Source organism: Balaenoptera borealis (assembly GCF_965194805.1).
Source record: "Balaenoptera borealis genome assembly, chromosome: 11".
NCBI classification, from domain to species: Eukaryota; Metazoa; Chordata; class Mammalia; order Artiodactyla; family Balaenopteridae; genus Balaenoptera; species Balaenoptera borealis.
The window spans coordinates 104,303,967-104,325,474 of NC_138868.1; the positions used below are offsets into that span (position 1 = coordinate 104,303,967).

At 42.1% G+C, this 21,508-nt stretch overlaps 1 protein-coding gene and 1 long non-coding RNA gene across 4 annotated transcripts in view; one reads left to right on the top strand and one right to left on the bottom strand.

Moving 5' to 3' along the window:
- The window catches only part of LOC309605329, a 128,078-nt gene that overhangs the window by 25,043 nt on the left and 81,527 nt on the right, over positions 1–21,508 (bottom strand). The gene's annotated exons all lie outside the window — the stretch shown is intronic.
- Positions 275–20,187, top strand: LOC309605323 (uncharacterized protein). 2 transcript variants are annotated; one of them, XM_082341065.1, is made up of 6 exons: positions 275–8,283; positions 9,122–9,250; positions 9,443–9,544; positions 13,481–13,536; positions 13,897–13,970; positions 14,054–20,187. In XM_082341065.1, exons 1-5 carry the CDS (start codon positions 8,223–8,225, stop codon positions 13,921–13,923), a joined length of 375 nt encoding a protein of 124 aa, XP_082197191.1. In that variant the 5' UTR covers positions 275–8,222; the 3' UTR covers positions 13,924–13,970; positions 14,054–20,187. The 2 variants fall into 2 exon arrangements, with proteins under 2 accessions (XP_082197191.1, XP_082197190.1); XM_082341064.1 differs by having other exon boundaries at positions 13,897–20,187.

The window sequence follows — 21,508 nt, forward strand, 5'->3', positions numbered from 1 at the left end:
CGTTGCATGCAGCTCACACAAGGAAAACCCTTTGAGTACTTGGACCTGGTGGCCAGGCAGGATTGATTTCATGGTGTCTTTAGGGCTTTTTTATATATGAAATAGTATCATCTGAAAACAGACAGTTTTACCTCTTCCTTTTCAGTTTGAATGCCTTTTATTTATTTTTCTTGCTTAATTACTCTGGCTAGGACTATATTGAATAAAAGTGGTGAGAGTGGGGAGCCTTGCTTTGTTTCTTTTTTTTTTTTAACTTCTATTTTTCTTTTAATTAATTTTTATTGGAGTATAGTTGTTCCCTGTTTTGTTTCTGATCTTGCAGGAAAAGCTTTTAGCTTTTCACCATTGAGTATGATGTTATCTGTGGGCTTGTTCGCATATGGCCTTCTTTATGTTGAGGTACAATTCTTGTATACCTAATTTACTGAGAATTTTTATCATGAAGAGGTGTTGAAATTTGTCAAATGCTTTTAATGCATCTACTAACATTGGTCATATGATTTTTGTTCTTTATTCTATTAATGTGATGTATCACATTTATTGGTTTGCATATGTTGAAACATCATTGCATTCCAGAGATAAATCCCACTTGGTCATGATGTATGATCATTTTAACGTGCTATTGAATTCAGTCTGCTAGTATTTTGTCAAAGATTTTTGCATTTATGTTCATCAGATATATTGGCCTGTAATTTTCTTTTTTTATAGTGTCTTTGTATCCGGGTAATGCTGGCTTTGTAAAACAAGTTTAGAGGTGCTCTCAAATTTTTTGGAAGAGTTTGAGAAGTATTGGTGTCAATTCTTCTTTAAATGTTTGGTAGAATTCACTCGTGAAGCCATCTGGTCCTGGGCTTTTCTTTGGTAGATGACTTTTGATTACTTTTTCAATCTCTTTATCTGTTATTGATTTGCCCAGAAATTCTAATTCCTTATGATTCTGTCTTGGAAGGTTATATGTATCCGGGAATTTATGCATTACTTCTAGTTTATCCAGTTTGATAGCATAGTTGTTCAAGGTGGTTTTCAGTGCACCAACTTGAGAGCACATGTGGTGTGTTGGGGCATATGTCGGCCAGTTGGTGGGTACTGCAGATAAGGTGTCCTGTGGTGTTCATGCACGGGCCTTTTGGTGGAGTCTGCCAGCCAGTTAGTAGGATCTGCAGCCAGGTTTTGAGATCCGAGAGGTGGTTTTTTGAGGTCCCTCTCCTTTCCCCTTCTTCTAGCTCCCTCCAGACTATTCAGCCATGCTGATCCTCTCAGTGATATGAGTGGGATGAGACAGAAATGAGCACTCTGGAAACATGCTGCAAGGCTGGGGAAAATGGGCACTCACTCCCTTCTCACTTTCGCCCTTGGGAGAAATTGTGGGCTGTGGGAGTCTCTCTTGGCACTCAGATCTTCCTCCCCAGGAAAGGGATGATGCAAGTGAAGTTAAACTGTTCTTACCCTCTTTAATGTGTCTAATCTTGGATAGTTTTGCTTGAGTGGGGTGCTGGAATCTCCATACGGGACTCCCAAGTTTCCACAGAGATATTCCTATCCAGGGATGCTTGTCAAAATCAAAGTTTCTGTGGGGTATGAGGACTGGAATCTCCTGATCCACCATCTTGCTGATGTCATTGTCTATTTCTATTTATTTCTGTGTAACAAATAGCATAAACTTAGAAGCTGAAAAACTATACCCTTTTATTATCATATAGCTCTGTAGGTCAGATATTTATGCAAGGTCAACTGACTTCTCTGCTAGGAGTCTTACAAGGTTTAAATAAAGTGGTTTTTTGTTTTGTTTTGTTTTGTTTTATTGTTATTGTTTTGCCAGACTGAACATTACCTAGAGGCACTGAGAAGAATCGACATATCATTAAACTTTTTGTAAGGATCCAGTTACTTGTGAATGTAGAACAGAGGTCCGTTTTTCATGCTGTTTGTCAGCTCTTTGAGGGAGTCTCAGTTGCTCTCCACAAGGCCTCTTGATCTTCAAAGACAGCAACAATATCACTCCCAAGCTGAATCCTCCTCAAGCTTTGTATCACTCTGAATTTCTGTACTTTCACCAGGCATGGAAAACCTCTCCTTATAAAAGGCTCACGTCACTAACTACGCTAGAATCTCTTTGATGGACCAACTTCCACAGAGCTCTTCCTGTCCAGGGAGAGTTATCAAAACTGATTTTTCTGTGAGGGTATGAGAGCTGCACTCTCCTATTCAACCATCTTTCTGACATCACTCTGCATTATTTTCTATCACTGTGTAAAGAATTACCATACACTTAGCGACTGGAGACTACACCCATTTATTGTCACATAGCCTGTACGTCAGATGTAAGTCCATACAAGTAATCTCCTGAATCTATGGCCCAAAGATTAGTAAACTTCATTATATTTGCAGAATCCTCTTTGTCACTGAATTTATCATAATCATGGGGGTAGAAATACGTGGCAAACATCATGGAACCATGATGGAATTCAGTCTATCACAGATTGTGAAAGATATCCTAGCCCACCTTAGCACTCACTACCCAGAACAGAACCACACTCAGCAAATAGACACCTATCCATCACTCTCAGGACCTGAGGTCTTCCCAGCTGGAGGCAGGATCCTTGGCCCAACTTCCCTGTGGCTCTAGCCTTATTGCACCCAAGTGGGCAAAGAAACCAAGCTTTGGCAGAGCAGTTCAACTAGCAGTGTCCCGTGGTGAGATGAGAACACTCTGACACTGACCCCCTGCTGTGAGGAGTGTGGCACTGGGGAATAAGGCTGTGTGTCAAGTCCATTTATCAAGCTGCCTTTAGGAGGGTTCCCAGTGCACGTCCTTCCTTTCTGCTTGTGGAGCGGTTAGGAGTGCGAAGAATGATGCCAAAACAGATAGTGAAGGGAGGGATGCTCTGGAGTACACTTGCTGCCTGGCCCTGATACATCAGGAAGAAATTTTATACTGATGTCATCAGAGAAACTGACACAAAGACTCAAAGTCTTGATCTCCCCAGTGCTTTCTGCCCTAGATCCATGTCCCTCCCCACTACATACATCATTCTTCCATGCCCCAAACCCACACACGCTGGAAATATCCTGGGTGCTGAGCATTGACAGGTGAAAGAACATGGGTTTAAAATGCCTGGAGTCTCTGTAATGACCTATATGGGAAAAGAATCTAAAAAATAGTGGATATATGTATATGTAAAACTGATTCACTTTGCTGTACACCTGAAACTAACACAACATTGTAAATTAACTATACACCAATAAAAAAATTTTTTAAATGATCTTGGGACAATAAAAATTTCATACAAAAAAAATAAAATAAAATGCCTGGAGTGCATTAGTGGCGGTCAGTGTTGATGGTGGAGATTAAAGTGATGCTGGTAGTGGTGGATTATGCTAGCGAGGTGTTTAGAGCAAGCCAGACAGGAGAGGTTCAGGGGCTGGTCCAGGTGGTTTATACATGTGGGTTTTATTATCAATGTTCCAGAAAAGCAGCTCTTCGAACAGAGTGTACTTTCTGCATAATTGATGAAAAATATACAAAATCCACAAGAGAACATATTGTAAGAAGATGCATGTTCCCAGTGGTAATTTGGGAAATGATGAAGGACCAGTGATGAGGGCAGCCTGTTCATCCACCCATAAAGCAGCATTCCTTTTCTTGTGTCTGCTACAGTTGGTCATTGGTCTGGACAAGGTTAGCAGGTTTCCAAGGTAGAACATGAATGAGAGGAGACATGGTGGGAGATAGCAGTTCAGGAAATGAGGCAAAATAGCCACACTGCTTGTGTGATGTTGGCGGAAGGGAGACAAATGACCATATGGAAGGATGTTTGCCAATGTGTGTGTGTCTTGGGGGTGAAATTAGGACTGATGATTGGACCAATCATACAGGCAGAGAATAGAGGTCACTAAATATAAACTTGTGAAAATACTTAGTCCCAATTTTTTAATTAAACTTTTCTTAACTGGATTCTCTAGTTAGTAGTTGAAAAGAAAATGAATGTAAAGAATTGAACCTATAGCCTAATGACTTAAGTGCTATTATATTCCCTACTTCCTTAATGGGGAAATTGAGGGCTGTAGATTAATGACTTGCCAGAGTCTCATAGCCAGTAGATGTTGCAACGAGTCTTCAAACCCAGATTCATCTGATTTCTGAGTCTGTGCTCTGGCCAGGGCACTTGCAGGTTGGGTTTCTGCCTAGACACATTACTGAAAGATCTGATAGGGATTGGCGTGGGCCTGGAAGCTTGTGGTGGTTCTAGACGCCCCCTGTCTGGCTCCTGCCCAGGAGAAGGTTCCTGTGCTGGGAGAGATTGTGCCTGATGACCTCTAAGTAGACTGACCATATAATTTATTCCCTAGACTGAAGCACTGAGGAGTGAAAGGGGTAATTTAGTAAGTAAGCTTGGAATAAAGTCATGAATTAGAACTAACTGTTAGATCCCTCCCAACTTTGGAAGTCTCATGGGCTAAGGATAAATTTAATATATGACTTTTATCAAGCTCTCAATTCCTGATCAACCTCTGAAGCTTTCTCTCCTGAAAAACCAGAAAATTTCCACAATACATCATTCAGGGATATGATGTATCATCCAGCATAACGCCACCATTTAAAATGACCATTGTCTTCCAGTGTAACCTGATGTAGACACATTATGGAACGCTGTTTAAGAAACTTTATAGGGAGTTAACACATGATTCAACAGTCTCACTCCTGGGCATATATCTGGAAAAGATTAAAACTCTAATTCGAAAAGATACATGCACCCCAATGTTCATAGCGGCACAATTCACAATAGCCAAGCTATGGAAGCAACCTAAATGTCCATTGACAGAAGAATGGATAAACAAGATGTGATGTATATATGTATAATGGAATATTACTCAGTCATTAAAAAAGAATGAATTAATGCCATTTGCAGCAACATGGACCTAAAGATGATCATACTAAGTGAAGTAAGTCAGACAGTGAAAGACAAATATGATATCACTTATATATGCAATCTAAAAAATAATACAAATGAACTTATTTACAAAACAGAAACAGACTCACAGACACAGAAAACAAACTTATGGTTTCCAAAAAGGAAGGGGGGAAGGGATAAATTAGGAGTATGGGATTAACAGATACCAGTATATATAAAATAGGTGAACAACAAGGATTTACTGTATAGCACAGGGAACTATATTCAGTATCTTGTAATAACCCACAATGGAAAAGAATGTGGAAAACAATGTATATATATATTTATATTTTACAGACACTTCACACATATATATATGAATCACTTTGCTGTACACCTGAAACTAATATAATATTGTAAATCAACTGTAGTTCAATTAAAAAATTTTTTTAAATAAAACAAAAAAGAAACTTTATGGAGAAGAGTGGATGAATGAAGTCCTGCCAGGAATGTGGCACAGCATATTCTTCTTTGAGGTGATCATGGCCTTTTCTGGTATAGATTTTACTTATGATGTTTCTAAATGATTTATGTGTGGTTTGGATACACAAATGGAGCTATTTTAGTCATGTAGCATCTCCATTTTATTTTAGTATAATTAGATAGCAGTCAGATATTTTCTAGTGGGGCCACATCCCCTAAACCTTTATTTGTTTATTGTAAGTACTCTGAACAGAACAGGTACATCATGCCAGAAGAATTCCATAGTCAAGCATCCAGCACTATCCTTCCCTTAGGAAACATCATCGGGATGTTAGAGGAGCATAAATTTCCATGAGAAGATTTGACCAGATCATTATTTTATGCTTTCACTCTCTTTTCCCAGGTTCCCCAGTGATAACGTGGCCCTTTACAATATCACATTATGCATTGTGTACTATGCACTATTATTATCAATACATCCTTCAAGTTTGCACAGAACAGAGTATCTTCAGTACAACAATGCTATGAAAGAAGAATTCTGTTCCTTGGCAGCTCCAATAATTTGTGTATATCCCGTTTCCTCCATTCTCTACTCCTTCCTCACCCTCTGTTCTTGCATAGTGATGACGGGGGGATGTGGGACTTGGGGAACCGTGTGCATCTCTGGAATTCCACCATCATATTAGAGTGACCTGTTGAGCATACAGAGGACCCTGGGTCCCTCAGCACAGTTCCTCAGTGTGGGGACTGGGTAACAATGACATCACTCATCCATGCACCCCGCACTCCTGCAGAATCTACTCTGAATCATTTTTGTCTTCTGAAAGTGGTGAAGGGGAGTTCTCACGCATCATAGCCCTCCTCTCACAGTGTAGGAGACAGCTGGACTCTCAGTCTGTGGGTGCGTGGGGTTTCTTGGCCCTCTTCCTCCTGTAGTTGCTTTCTGGGCTGGCAGACCCTCATGCATTCATTTACTTGTCCTATTATTCGTGTTTAGTCAGAAATATTACTGAGCGCCTGCTCTGTACCATGCATTGTGCGGAGTGCTTCTGGTTAATGGTGAACGTGACTGTCAAGGTCTCTGCCACGAAAGGGTTGTCTAGATGGAGAAGGGGAGAGGGGAAAGGGAGACCGCCACTGTGACCTGGAATGTTTTCTCTAGCGCCCAACCTGCACATTGGGATCTTGCTCCCTGATTTTTCTCCTTCCTTTGGATCTCCAAGCATGAACACTCTAGTTGGGGGCTTGGCTATTTTTATTAAACATGGTCAGTAAGGTAAAGACACTTGAGAGAATATAAATGGTGAATTGTAATTAAAATATGACAAAAATATTTGCACCATATTTGCCTTGTGTGTCCCTTCCTAGTATGTCCCACTCCATGCTGATGACGAAGTATCTGCAAAAATTCTGAGTCTTCCAGCCCAGTCCTGGAGCAGTGTTTGCCTCTATCTATATACATCCAACTTGGTAAAAATGGATCTGCATTTTTAGGGGCTAGAAAAATAAAAGAGTTGAATATGGTAGAAATTGTTTTATACTTTGTAAAATTACCTAGGCATCCATCTATCTCTAAGGCTTCGATTACTTTGTTGTTTGGATAGTATTTGCTGTGTATTTGTTTACTATGTATTCATGATAGGCTGAAGATATATCTTAAATGATGTATTTGCATTTGTAGCAGTGGCTGTAGATCCTGGTTTTTGAAAATGCTGAATAATTTTTGTTTTTACAAAAATTATTGCCAACTACTCTCGCAATTGCCAACACCAATTTGGTCCTGACAGGTGACAAAAACTCTCTACTTTCACCAAACGTGAGTCAGGCTCCTCTGAGTACTCTTTTTGTCTAGTTCCTGACCTTGGCCCTGTCCTTGGCACAGATAGTCCAGTTTTAGCAAGAATCTTGCTGGGTCAGTTTAGTAAAAACTCTCCATCTTGATAACTGATCAAATTCCTCATTCCCTGCCTCTGTATCTTATCACTCTGCCCTGCCCTCAGCAAAAATCCTGTTGAGTCAGCCTAGCAAGATTTCCCATAGATTTGATGTTTCTTCTTAGTTAATTTTGCATCACTGACCCTCACCCCCGCCCCCACTCCTTGGCTATAAATCTTCACTTGTCCTTCTTGTATTCAGAGTTGAGTCCAATCTCTCTTCTCTACTACAAAACCCATTATAGTGGTCCCCTGGAATAAAGTCTACCTTACTGTTTTTAACAAATGTCATGAGTGTTTTCTATTTAGTAGAGGGCCATGGTCCTAAATATGAGTACAAACATTGGGAGGGGGAAAGGAAAGCAAAAGGCACAGGCTGTAACTACAATGAGTGCATCCTGAGCCCTGAGACAGGTGTCAGCCCAGGTTGGGTACTGGCTTCGGCTCTGGAACTGGAGGGCAGGTGGTCATGGGGACTTTGGACCCAGAGGAAATGGCTATCTTAGCAAACCCTGGCACACATGACAAGCTCTTGTTCTTGGGCCTGGGGCAGTGGGATGTCCAGAGAGTAAAGAGTCAGGGACTGCTGAGGGGCCCAGAGATCTGGTCAGGCGTCGTGTCCCCCACTGATCAGGAGGCAGCCTCAAGGGATCAGGAGGGGCACCTGGGACATTTGTCCTCGGAAGTGTCCAAGGGGGCTGGTTCTGTGGGAACGTTTCCTGGGCCTGCGTGGCTGTGAAACACCCACTGGCAGGTGTGTAAAAGGAAGCTTCTGCCCACAGCCCAGGAGCAGCTCAGGCCAGATTCTTCGGCCTTCCCTCATTGCACACAAGAGCAGTCTGTCCCCCCCTTCCTGGACACTCTGCGCCCCTGCCGCAGCCACCTCTGCATCTCCCCGCCATCCCAGGCTGAGATGGACAAGTTCCTGCTCCTGCTGCTGGGAGTCTTGCCTTTCGTGCTCTTCCAAGGAGTGGGTGAGTGCCTGTGGTAGCTGGGCAGGGGGTGACGACGCGGAGGTAGGCTGGGCAGCAGCACCTGGATGGTGATCTGACCCGCTTGGGAGGGGACAAGTCAAGGATGAGGTTCCGGGGTGATCTGACCAGCAAGGATTTGAGGTCTCTTTCTGCTGTCCCCATCCCGACTGCTACCAGGGAAAGAGCTCAGGTTCCTTTCCAAGGTCTCAGAGTGGGGTCAGTCCCTCCCTGGGGCCAGACTGGGGCTGGGGTTTCTTCTCAATGGGAGGTTTTGTGGCTTGCTGGAATGACCCTAAGAGGCAGAGGCAATGGTTGCTCAAGACTTTCTATAAAGACACAGCCAAGGGGCAATGATCTACCAGGAACAGGTCCCTGAAAGGCTTATCTTGAACCAATATTCCCATTGTAAGTGACGATATTTCCATTGTCACTTAGATATGTTTGGCCATCAGATGTCTTTTGTGGGGAGGTACGGTAAGAAATTTTGTAAGACTGCATCCCCACCTTGGAGCCAGCACAGTCCTCATGTCCCATGATACTCTGGCCTCAGGTGCCTGTATGTAGATGTTCTCATTTTGTTCTGCATAATGGCATCATAGCGAGGGGGACAGCTTTCATTTTATTTTTAATGGAATCAAAATCCTGTGTAAAAAACCCATATCCTTACAGAAGCAACAGTCATAATATGATGCAAACATTTCCAAGCTTTAAGCATATATTGGAGGAAGTATTTAGGATCATGTTTTTCCCTTGACCCCCTGGACCCTATCAGTGTTCTAGCCCACCTTAATATCAGCCATTCAGCTCTGGAATCAGCCTTCATGTCTGTTTTCTACAGCTTCAGATACATTATGTATGATCTGCCAAAATTTTAAGAGAGGTCAATGTTTGAGGGGCAAAGGCAACTGCACCATGGAACAAGGCCCTGGATGTAGAACCAGAGATTTCTTCATTTTCTCAGAGAAAGGTAATGCTATTAAGCCAGGTTCTTCTGGCTTGCGCTAGCACCTGACTCCTGACACTGGGTAGGGGCTGCAGTCTGAGGGAGCCCTCGCTGGGAGGTGGATGTGTCCCTGGTCTGAAGGCCAGGCTTGGGGTGGCTGGGGAAGGTTCCAGGTACTGTTCTCTGGCACTGAGTGTCAGTGTCCTTCTCTTCCAGATGGATGGCGCCTCAACCACACTGAATTGGACTGTTATGATTATTGTTCATCTTCAAATTTCTATTTTGGGGACCTGAAGATTTCAACCTTTTGCTGTAAAGGTCGAGATTTCTGTAATAAATATTATGGAAAGGGAAAAGAATGATAGGGTCACTAACAGCTGATTCCTTGTCAGTGATGCCCCCTCACCCTTCTCTTCCTGGCATCTCTGGTCCCATATCCCTCCACACGTGCTCCTGCAGAGTAGGCAGTGTCCTGTCTACTCCAAGTTTCCCTCCTCACTTCTCTCCTGGCAACCGGCTCCTTCCCACCAACATACACCAAATGCTCTCAGCTCACCCTTGGTTCATCTCTCTGCTTCGTTCACATCTGCAAATCATCATCCCACCCTGATCCCTCACAGTCACCCTATTCCTCTGGCTGCCTGGCTACCTGGATTCTGATCCCACCAACTCAGCAGTGACTGCAATGTGCCCAGAAAGGTGAGGGGTACCATCTCATACATCAGGAGTTTGCGGGGTCAGTGGAAAACTCAGGAAAATGTGTCCAACTGGCAGATGGACAGAGAGGCCTTAAAGTCCAAAAAGGTATCAAGGCCTAAGGCAGAAAAAGTGGGCTCATCAGATTTAGAAAGTGGAATAGGACCTTTATAAGAGTGACCTTAATGCTTTTAATCAAAGAAACATTTTTTTCTTCTTGGTGTTTCTTTCTTGGTGTTTACATTTGTTTAATGGAAAAATCCTCTCACTATAACTGTAGCAATGTATATTTATACATCTTCTCCTCTTCTATATATAACATTTTCTGCTCTTTTTATCCATCTCCTTTTTTTTTCTTTCAGTTTCTTTCCATCTTTTGTCCTTAGCATGTTCTTTCCCTTTTCCTTTGCTGTTTGCTATGGGAAAATGGAGATTATTATTTGTATTTTTATTACTTATTTTTGATTATTTCCCATTCACAATTTAAAACAAATTAAATGAAACCTTTTATATGTCTCTTGAAAAAACTAACAAGAATAAATTAAATCATTTTAGGACTTTTATTTAGTTAAAACATTTCAAAGTTATAAGAAGAATCTTCTAAAAATCTAACTTTCTTTCAGAATATCAAATTTAAATATTTTAAAATAAATTTCCCCTTTAAATTTGAGCCGAGTTAGGAGATGGGAATGGAAGACAAGTTGGGTTAGCCACTGAGGAGCATGGCCTAAGCCAGAGCCTTGTTATTAAAGGCAAAAATGTCAGCAACAACCCCATCAAGATCAATGGCAATAAAACCCAACTCAAGTACTCCAGCCTATATTAAGCTGGGTGTACTTATATCTGGTTCCACCAAAAAGAACTATGGATGGGTCATGGTAATGTAACAGGACCAATGAGAGGGCTTTTAATTATTTTAAAAGTACCTTTTATCACTTAACACCTCATAGGCTGGCTAATACCCAAAAAACAGAGAACAAAACTGTTGGTAAGGATGTAGAGAAACAGGAATGCTTGTGCACTGTTAGAGGAAATGTAAAATGGTGCAGCCACTATGGAAAATGGCATGATGATTGCTCAAAACATTAAAAGCAGAATTCCTATATTACTGTCATTCGTGTATCATTGCTATAACCAGCAATTCCAGTTCTGGGTATGTATCCAAAAGAGTTAAAAGCGGGGTCTCGAAGAGATATTTGCACACTCATGTTCACAGTAGCGTTATTTATAATAGCCAAAGGGTGGAAGCTACCCAAGTGTTCACCAAGCAATACTGTAACTGGATAAACAAAATGTGGTATATATATGAAGGAATATCAATATATATATATTTATTTAGGCTGTGCCAGGTCTTAGCTGCAGCACGTGGGATCTTTTAGTTGCGGCATGCGGGCTTCTTAGTTGCAACATGCATGCAGGATCTAGTTTTGGGAGCGCAGAGTCTTACCCAATGGACCACCAGGGAAGTCCCTTCTTACATTTTTAAATAGAACTCCAGGCCTACCTTGCCCCAGTAAGCTAGGCAATTAGTGTGCTGTCCATGAAACTTGTTAAATTTGAGAATACCCTCTGGGTCACCTGTAGCTGGAACAGCCTAGAGCAATGTCTTAGGGCAGGCAGGGGAAAGGAATGGGTGGTGGAAGAGGAATTTGGAATGTTGCAGTAGGTGGAAAGTTTCAGATTTGTTCCTCTCCCTTCCTTTCCTGTCCCTATTATGCACTTGGCTGAGTGCATAATAAAGTGGCTGGTAGGCTGATCTTAGCAGACAATGCCCCAGTCGCAGGGAGTTCAAGTGTTACCTAATCTCTAACAGAATCTGTTTCAAGAATCAGTGGAGGTAAAACAGAAAAGCTACCGGAGCTGGGTCTCCTTCTGCTTTACATAGAAATTGGTAAATCCTTGGGAGGTGGTTTGAGGATGTTTACCTGTTGACTTAGACTTAACCTTGAAAAATACTTAAGCAGGGCAGTCTTTTCCCCATTCCTCTGGGTCCTGCAAGCTCCAACTGATCCTCCGAGGAATAAGGTCCAGTTTCACACAAGAAGCTTCTTCCATCTTCTTACTCTCCTTGAGACCTTCTTGAATCCTTGGCCTCTGCTGGGGACCCGATCTGATATGTAAGCTTTCCACACCCCCTACACTCTGGTTTATATGTGGGGTGAAGATGCAGGGACTCGTGGTCAGCCCGAGAACTATCCACCCTGATCACATCCCTGGGGTTTCAGCCCAGGCTCTGATACCCATGGAAATGGCCTGACTCTCCATCTTATATGTAATGCTTGTAGCTGGCAAGAGAATGCAGGTTGAAAATGCAAGTAGTATGGCTCTGTGGAGAATAGTCAGTCTCCCTTTCTGATTGTTTGTTGTTCCTCTGTCTAATGTAAGAGAGAATTAGATCATCTCCATAGTTATTCCTGTTCTGTCTATCATTCTAAGATATATTGGTGCCTAGAACCAAGCTCCAAGGGCAGAACATCTTCAGGGCTCCCAGGTGACTTCTGCTCTATTTGGGAAGTGACAGTGAAGCTTCCCTTCTTCCCTAAGCAGCATCTTTCTTCCTGCAGCTTTAGCTCTCCAGTCTAAGGAATGTGAATTCTACAAAGATGGGAATTGTTGGAGTGAGATGACATGCAAAACTGCTAATGGTATCTGTGTGTCTGTTAAAACCTTTTCTTGGCCAATTCATGGTAAATGTGTTCGGTGAGCAGGGGGATTCTGGTGTAGAGCTGTGGAGAATTCCCCTTTTCCTTCAGGGCTGAACACCTTTCTTTAAGACATGATATCTGGATACAGGGAGTCCATTGAGGTCAGGGGTTAAGGATCTGAGCCTTAGGATAGGGTCATCCATTTGGGGACCCTAAAATTACGTCAAGGGGAGCAGGGACCAAGTGGACCTGGGGTTATTCTCATCATTGTACCCATCCCTTCATGGGTCTCCCCAGCCACCATGATTTTCTGGGTCCAAAAGCTCTTAGACCTTTGGGTACTTATGTGTGCTGTTTCCACACACTTCTTCCCAGTGGCCTCTGCTCTGTGTGTCTCGTGCTGCTCAAACTTTCACCTTGAATTACAGTCATCAGCCCTGGAAATCTTCTCTGACCCTTTGTTCTATCCACATGCCTCTTGTCTGTGTTCGCATTGGCTCCCTGCCATGTCCACCTCATAATATTTCTCACCGTGTATTCTAGTTTCCTGTCACTTCCCCAGTCCTTGGTCCTAGCGCAGGGAGTGGGTGTTGCTCACCATCTACCTCTAGTACTTTTCATAGATTCTGGAACTCAGCAGGTTTTCAGCAAGCGCTTTGTGCCTCTCTGGCTTAGAGGGAGAACCTGCTGTGTGCTCTCAACAACTAGAACCACAGCTCCCCCTGGTGGTGCCTATTCCCTAGTGTTAGCGAATCCTGGGAGAAGAACCTCGGATAGGACTTTTGAGAGGGGGGTGGCAGGGCTGCCATTATGGAGCCTGTAGGTTCTATAAATCTCTTTTTCCTTAAAATAGTCATGGCTCACCACAGACCTGGCTTTTGGGAACAATTTGTTCTGCTTTTTTCTTTCACAGGGAATGTTCTGATGAGAACAGAGACGCTGTGTTCAACTAACTGCCATAATGAGGAGGTTTTTTTAGAGTACTGCTATTGACAACCTGCTGTGGATTAAGGGATTTCTGCAATTCCCTCCCAAAGCTATTTGCAATATAATAGTGGGGCGGGGGTGGGGGGGTGGGGTGGGGGATTGTCTTAGCCTCTCCCTCCTTTCCCCTCATGCTTATCTCTGTTCTCTTCAGGATCCATATTTAACTCCGTTAGATGTTCCTCATGTATCACTCTCTCTGGTACATTGACCTTGGGGAAGTCTCTTCTCCTGTCTTTGTCTAGTCCCATTGCCCACACAACTCATGCCTGTTCTCCACAACTCCCATCCCCAATAAGCATGCACAGAGCTGCTTCTATTTTAGTAAATCCCTTTGTGATGCAGAAGGAAGATGATGGCACAGACAAGTGAATGAAGATGTTATAGAGTTTGGGAGAGAAAAAGAACATTCAACCAAGGTGAAACCCATTTTGTTTATTGGTTTTATTGAGATATAACTTGCATACCATAAAATTTACTCGTTTAAAAATGTACAATTCAGGACTTCGCTGGTGGTGCAGTGGTTAAGAATCTGCCTGCCAGTGCAGGGGACACAGGTTCGAGCCCTGGTCCGGGAAGATCCCACATGCCGCGGAGCAACTAAGCCCAAGCACCACAACTACTGAGCCTGTGCTCTAGAGCCCGTGAGCCACAACTACTGAGCCCTCGTGCCACAACTACTGAAGCCCACACGGCTGGAGCATGTGCTCTGCAACAAGAGAAGCCACCGCAATGAGAAGCCCGCGCACTGAAACGAAGAGTAGCCCCGCCTTCTGCAACTAGGGAAAGCCTGCGCACAGCAACGGAGACCCAACACAGACAAAAATAAATAAATTTATGAAAAAAAAATTTACAACTCAGTGGTTTTTGGTATATTCACAGAGTTATGCAACCATCATCATGTACCTGTTACCTCATATCCCACATCAACATACTCCAAATTGTCTTGACTACAGACCCCATGGAGGTAACATAATATGCACTAAATAGATGTTTATCAGCACACTCCTTTCCTGTATAACTCTCTTCTAAGATTTCCAGCACAATCTACCCCGATTTCCAATTGTGCAATGTTGTTGTGGATTCTAAATTAAAATAAATATTCAAAACTTAAAAACAAAGAGCAATGGTGATGGAGAGGTTGAAGAAGAGAGAATGGAAGAGCTAAAAAAGAAGGAAGGTGAAAAGAGAGGAAGGCAGGCAAGAAATGTCTATCAGTTAAAAAAATGGGACTCTTCTCATGGTCAGTTGCCCTCTTCCCCTTCTTCAGCTTGTGATATATTTGCCCACCCCATCTGTGCCACGATATCCCTTCTGATTAATGACGTGGACTAAAAGCCAGAATCAGCTCTGTTCATGTTTAATAGAAAGAAACACCAGCAATAAAGACATGGACTGAATAAGCAGTGAGCATATCTTAAGGGAAACTCCTCATGCAGGGGAAACGATCATTCTGAAGGGAGTGAACAGAGATAAGATTCAATGAGGAGGCAGTTTGTTTGGACACCTCATCCTCACCCTAAGGCATCCTCATCCTGAATGGCTCAGAGGGGTCATTGCAGAAATCAAAGCGGTTCAGTGTATGCCCAGCATGCTGAAGAAAACAGAACTTATTTCATAATTGGAGCAGTTTTTCTCACAGCTGGTCACCTCATCCACCGTGCAAGAGAAAATCAGACCCAAAGTGTCACAATGAGACCCAGGCCATCAGCCATAGAAAACTATTGTAAGGTGGGCAACATCCAGTCTCCCCTAGGATTGGACTTAAAGAAGGAATATTCTACAAAGATTACATGCCCCATAAAATGAGTCCTGCTTTAGGTCCTTAGGAAGTCACATCCTATGAAAGACCCAGTATCCAAGATACTGACCTGTAAGAGAGACCCATCCTTGCTGGTGGAATAGATTGGCCTCTCCCTCAAAACCATTTGTGTAACAAGCACTTTCTGGAAAGTGGGCTGACCACTGGATGAAGAGTGGTGAGCAACAAAGAATTTCTTTATCTCTAGGGTATTTCAGTATATTGGGGGAATTTTAGACTGTTAGGATACTGTGTATTTAATAACAGGGAAATTAGAAGAACTGAAGGTGAGCTTGGGCTCTTAGGAGACCCACAGTGAGACCGAACCCAGGATGGGGCAACAAATTCCCACTGAGGCAAGACTTCAACATTAGGTGCCTGATCAAGGTCACCCCATACCCAGGACTTAGCGTCTCACTTCCTCTTCTTTAAAAAGTTCCCAGTGTATTCAGACACCATGCCATATAAGAAACTGATTTGAGTACTGGGGAGAAAGTTGGATTCTCCCATCTCTAAAAATTAAGATCCCGTACTCCATTTATGACAATCTCAAGACTAAACCATGGAAATAACCTAAGTGTGTACACACACACACACACACACACACACACACACACACAATGGGATATTATTCAGACATAAAAAATGAGGAAATCCTGCCAATCTGTTGTGACAACATGGATGGATCTCTAGCGCATTATGCTAAGTGAAATAAGTAAGACAAAGACAAATGCTGTATGATCTCACTTATTTTGAAATCAAAATAAACAAACAAACTCATAGAAAAAGAGATCAGATTTGTGGTTACCAGAGGTGGGGGTGGGGGAGGGGATGGGATGAAGGTGGTCCAAGGTACAAACTTCCACTTATAAGTTAAATAAGTACTAGGGATGCAATGTACAACATGATTATAGTTAATGCTGTATGATATATAGGAAAGTTTTTTTTTTAATGTTTTAATTAAGACTATTTTTTAAAAGCAGTTTTAGATTCATAGCAAAACTGAGGGAGGTTTAGAGGTTTCCTTTATACCTCCTACCACCAAAATGCACAGCCTCCCCCATCATCAATGTTCCCCACTAGAATGGTACATTTGTTACAGCTGGTGAACCTACATTGACACATCATAATCACCCAAAGACCAGAGTTTACAATATAGTTCACTCTTGGTGTATTTTATGGGTTTGGACAAATGTATAATTATGTGTGTCCATCTTGTGAGAGATTTTTCACAGCAGTGTTGATCAAAGACATTCTCAGAATGTTCTCATGGATGGGCTGACAGTCTTTTATTTTTTATTTTTTTTTCAGCTCTTCCGATGCATTCTGTGCAGATAATTAGATAACTCACATAACAGAAATCAGACAGCCTACACTGGAACACACCACCCACACCTCAAGTCCTGAAAGCACTCATTTTCCTTCACCAGATAAACAATTCTGAAAAATTAACCCTTTCCTGGGCTCTAAGAGCCCTCGGCAGGTACCGAATAGTGAGTGAAGTGAGGCCATGAGGAGGTCCCAGATGGCTGCTTCTGAGAGCGTTTACATCAGCTCAGAGGTTTTAAGAGGCTAACAGGCATAGAGAAATTAAAAATAAAAAGAGTCTTTTTGATCCCCAATCTTTTAGGGACAGGAAGCAGACTGAGACAGCTGGGAACATGGGCCTTTTCTTTTGGAGAAGGAAGGGTGATTCAGAGAACTGAGAGCCCAGAGGGCAGAGCTAAGATCCGCAGAGAATCATTCCCAGTTGCAGGACTGACTACACATGAGAGGCTGGACTTCAGAATTGTCATGGACCAGTGACTGCTGCGTACCTCACATTATCTCCTTTTGAATGGAAGTGTTTATTACAGTTATTCTCTCTCTATCCTACACTTTTATGTTAAGTGTGTGGAGAGCAGATACTTGTCTCTTTAGTTTGCAAGACCCAAAGAAACACACCCGAGAAGCCTCATCCACCCCAGGACCTGACTTAGATCACAAGATTCTGGATTTTAATTTGATATTGCAATGGAATGGGATTGAGGACCTAAGTAGATATTTCTCCAAAGAAGACATACAGATGGCCAACAGTACATGAAAATGTGCTTAATATCACTAATCATATGGGAAATGCAAATCAAAACCACTGAGATATTACCTTATACCTGTTAGTATAGCTAATGTGAACAAAAGCAAAAGATAACAAGTGTTGGTGAGGATGTGAAGAAAAGGAACTCTGGTACATGTTGATGGGAATGCAAACTGGCACATCCACTATGGAAAACAATATGGAGGTTCCTCAGAAAAATTAAAAATAGAACTACGCCATGAGCCAGGAATCCCACTTCTTCAATGACATTTCAGGACAATAACTATAGCAGTAAGGTAATACCTCACCCTGTCTCCTCATCCTCCTTTAAGCAAGTCTCTATACATCTCTTCCAGAAGCAGGGTCAAAGTACTTCCCTCTTTGTTCAGTGGCTTCCTCAAATATCAGACATTCAGAATCATGGGAGGGAGGAATTAACTCTTTCCTGGTTTTATAAATTAGTCTTACTCTCTGATCTGGTGATTTCCTCAAACCTGGTGCTCGGTTTATTTGTTTGTTTGGTTAGAATAATAAAAGTAAAAAGAGCAGACTCAGAGTTTCTGACCATGCACTTGAGAGTCAGAAGGGTGAATCAGATGGGTGGTTAAAAGTGGCATAGGTTGAGGGGCAAAGCACCTCACCAACAGGACAACCAGACTTTCCCCTCAGTGTCATTTATTTACTTAATTCCTTTTCTCTGTTCTTCATTTTCTCTTCTTTATTTTTTTAATCTTCATTTGTCTCCCTGGCTCTCCCTCCCCAACTCTCTTATCTATTCTAAATAATTGTCTAAATGTGGAAATCCAGAACCTCTGGAAGGGGAGGGGAGCTGGAAGCATATTTGATAAATTCTGCTAATGAACCTAGGAGAATTCTACATAGCACTGAAATAACTGATTAGCACACCCATTTAAAATCTATTATGCTTTTCTCCATCCACACTGTAAATGCAGTAAACATTTGGTAAAGGATGATGGGTCAGGGAATAGAATTGGAATCCTTATAGTATAGCAATTAGTAATGCACACTCTGTCTTCAAACATCAGAATTTAAATCCCAGTTATAGCACATATTAGCTCTATGAGCTTAGACAGAGTACTTTAAGTCTATGCTTCCATTTTCTCATTTGTAAAATGGAATAATGACAGTATTTATCTCATTGAGCTGTGATGATTTTTTAAATGATGCAATACATGTAGAGTGTTTAGAAGAGAGTTTGACAATTAGCAGTTGCTTCAAGGACATTTGTTATTCTTATTTGGGAAGGCAAATTACTTTTTATTTTCTACATGATTTAAAACACAAACACAATAAAAATTAATTATAAATCTATGTTATTGGACACACAATATATAAAGATGTAATTTGTGACTTTAGTAACATAAAGGGGTAAAACTGTATATGAGTAGAGTTTTGTATGCTAATGAAGTTAAGTTCATATCAATTCAAATTAAATAATTATAACTGTAGGATGTTAAATATAATTTCTATGGTAACCAAAGAAAATATCTGTAGAATATACAGAAAAGGAAATTTAAAAGAGAAAAGTGTTCACTGCAAAAAAATCAACAAAATGCAAAAGCAGATAGTAATGGAGGAAATGAGAGACAAAAAAAGCTATAAGACATACAAAAAAAAATATCAAAATGGCAGAGGTAGGCCCGTCCTTGTCAGTAATTACTTTAGACATAAATGGATTAAATTCTCTAATCAAAAGGCAGAGATTGGCAGAATGAATTTTAAAAAACCGTTATCCATCCAAATGCTGTGTACAAGAGACTCACTTTATATCTAAAGACACAAATAAGTTGAAACTCAAAGGATGAAAAAAGATATTCCATGAAAATTGTTGCCAAAGGAGACCTAGGGTGCCTATACCAATAACAAAATGACCTAAGTTACCTAATGACATTATATGTTGATAGAAGGGCCAATTCATTAAGAAGCTATAACAATTATAAACATATATGCGCCAAACAACAGAAACCAAAATTTATATAGCAAACTTTGACAGAATTGAAAGAAGAAATAGACATTCTACCTCAACACTTTACCTTCAATAATGGTAGAAAAACCATATAGAAGATCAATAAGGAATTAGAGGATTTAAGCAACACTATAAACCAATTAGATATAACAGACATATACAAAATGTATATGTCAACAGCAGGATATACATTCCTCTCAAGTGACATGGAATATTCTCCAAGATAGATCATATGTTAGGCCCCTATGGAAAGCCTCCCTGTTTTGAGGACCTTTCCAGGCCTAGAGTGTCAGGGGCCTGATGGGATTTAGGATCCCGGACATTTGAGAAGTAAAATGACTTGGAGACTTTTGCCAGGTCATGCTTTGCCCAGTATCCCTTCCTTCTTATCTAGTCCACTGTGGAAACAGCCCATGAGTTCTCCCGAATTTAGTCTTGTCATTCATTAGAGTTTTTATTGTAATGCATTCAGTGCCCCCAGATGTCCCAGTGCAGCCTCCCCCACTTTCCCACGCCCTAGACTTGGAGCTTAGCCCCCAGCCAGAACAGCAGAACCAGAAAACCAGGCCTGGTTGTCTAACTTGGGCCCAGACAGCATTTCAAAGTTGCACTGCATTTCTTTTTCATCCATAGTTTATTTCTCTTGGGCCTCTTGGCTCTCAGGAGGCAATGTGGGTGGTGGTTGAGAGTGAAAGTATTTCTGGATCTTGATGTTTTTTAAAGAATGATGAGCAGAATGCAGTCAAGAGGAAGTCCCTGAAAATTAGCTGAATATCTCAGGCTAAATCCTCTAATGCGATGGAATTGAATGGAACCTCATCCTTTACTGATAATCTATTGCAGTAGCTTGTATTACAACAGAAGAACACATTTTTTTCCCACTCGGTGATGTGTATATACTCCACACATCTTCTTGGGCAGCCCAGGATAGAATATCGGTAGATATATTCTGAAGAGGGTAGGAGAATAACAGAGGTCCAAGTTAGACTTGGGATGTGACAGGGAATGTTTTCAAGTGAGCAGTCCTTCCCTTCCCTCCTGTTCCCTTAGGCAAAGCCTGGACTTGAAGACCCTTCCACAAAAGGGACAGTCTCCTTCCAGGGAAACTTGCTTCTGCTCTCAACACCCACATACATTTACAGCAAAGAAGCTGTAACAGACATACTCTACTAGGGATTCAGTCACTGAATATCAGAAATGGAAAGGAATTTGGAGATCATCCATTAAAACCCAATCATCGTACAGGTGAGAAACTGTAACTCAGTCAATTTCCCCTCCCTCCCCATTCTCCTGCCCTCATCTCACCTCTGGTGAAATGCTGAGAATATACTTCTTTGGTCTGGCATGCAAAATCAGGATATCTGGAGTGACAGGAACCTAAATTCTTTCTGCAGTTCTTGCCAACAAATTCGTCACAGGAGGTACATGAAATAAATTTCATTGTAGGATCTGGACAATATGGGAGAACCATGGGACGAGAACAAGGGATGCCAGGTAGTTAAGGGGAAGAGAGAAAGGCTGCTGCTGCTGGTGTTGGGACTGAGGCCAGAACCCTGGACTTTCCAGGCCTTCCTCCTCAGCCTCTGAGGATCCTCCCTGCAGAGCCCACGTCTACCAAGGAATCCATTTTAGGAGTCACATGGTTACCAGGAAGCCCTCTCTCTTCTTTCTTTTCAGGCTCAGCCTGCAGCTGTGGTTTCCAAAGGGGCCCTGAATGGGCATTTCATTGCCGGTAGGGCTGGGCAAGTTTAGCTGAGAGAGCAGACCCAGCATCTAATGGGGGAAAATAAGGAGAAGTATCTCCATTCTGACACCTCTTACTAAGACCTGGGTCTTAGTTGATCGGTCTACCTTGCCCAGCTATAGATGCCCCAGTGATTCTTTATCATCCCTTCCCCTCACACTTTTCCTGGAGTTAGAGTTTGGAGAGCTACTGGACAGCAGCAACAGCAGGGTCTTCAGGAAGAGTTTTCATTATGGGGAAGGGAATTTGCAGCAGCCAAGGGCTCAGGGGCCTGGCTCCAGCAAACACTGTCTCTGTAGCTCCTGTTCCTCCTGATCCGGACTTTCTAGGACAGTACTCCCTGACCCCATC

What these genes read in the sequence shown, in the direction of transcription:
- LOC309605323 (XM_082341064.1), top strand. Translation starts at nt 8,223, where the DNA reads ATGGACAAGTTCCTGCTCCTGCTGCTGGGAGTCTTGCCTTTCGTGCTC. An exon ending in CGTGCTCTTCCAAGGAGTGG is followed by an intron (nt 8,284 to 9,121) that starts GTGAGTGCCTGT and finishes TGTTTTCTACAG; the next exon opens with CTTCAGATACATTATGTATG. An exon ending in TTCAACCTTTTGCTGTAAAG is followed by an intron (nt 9,545 to 13,480) that starts GTCGAGATTTCT and finishes TTTCTTTCACAG; the next exon opens with GGAATGTTCTGATGAGAACA.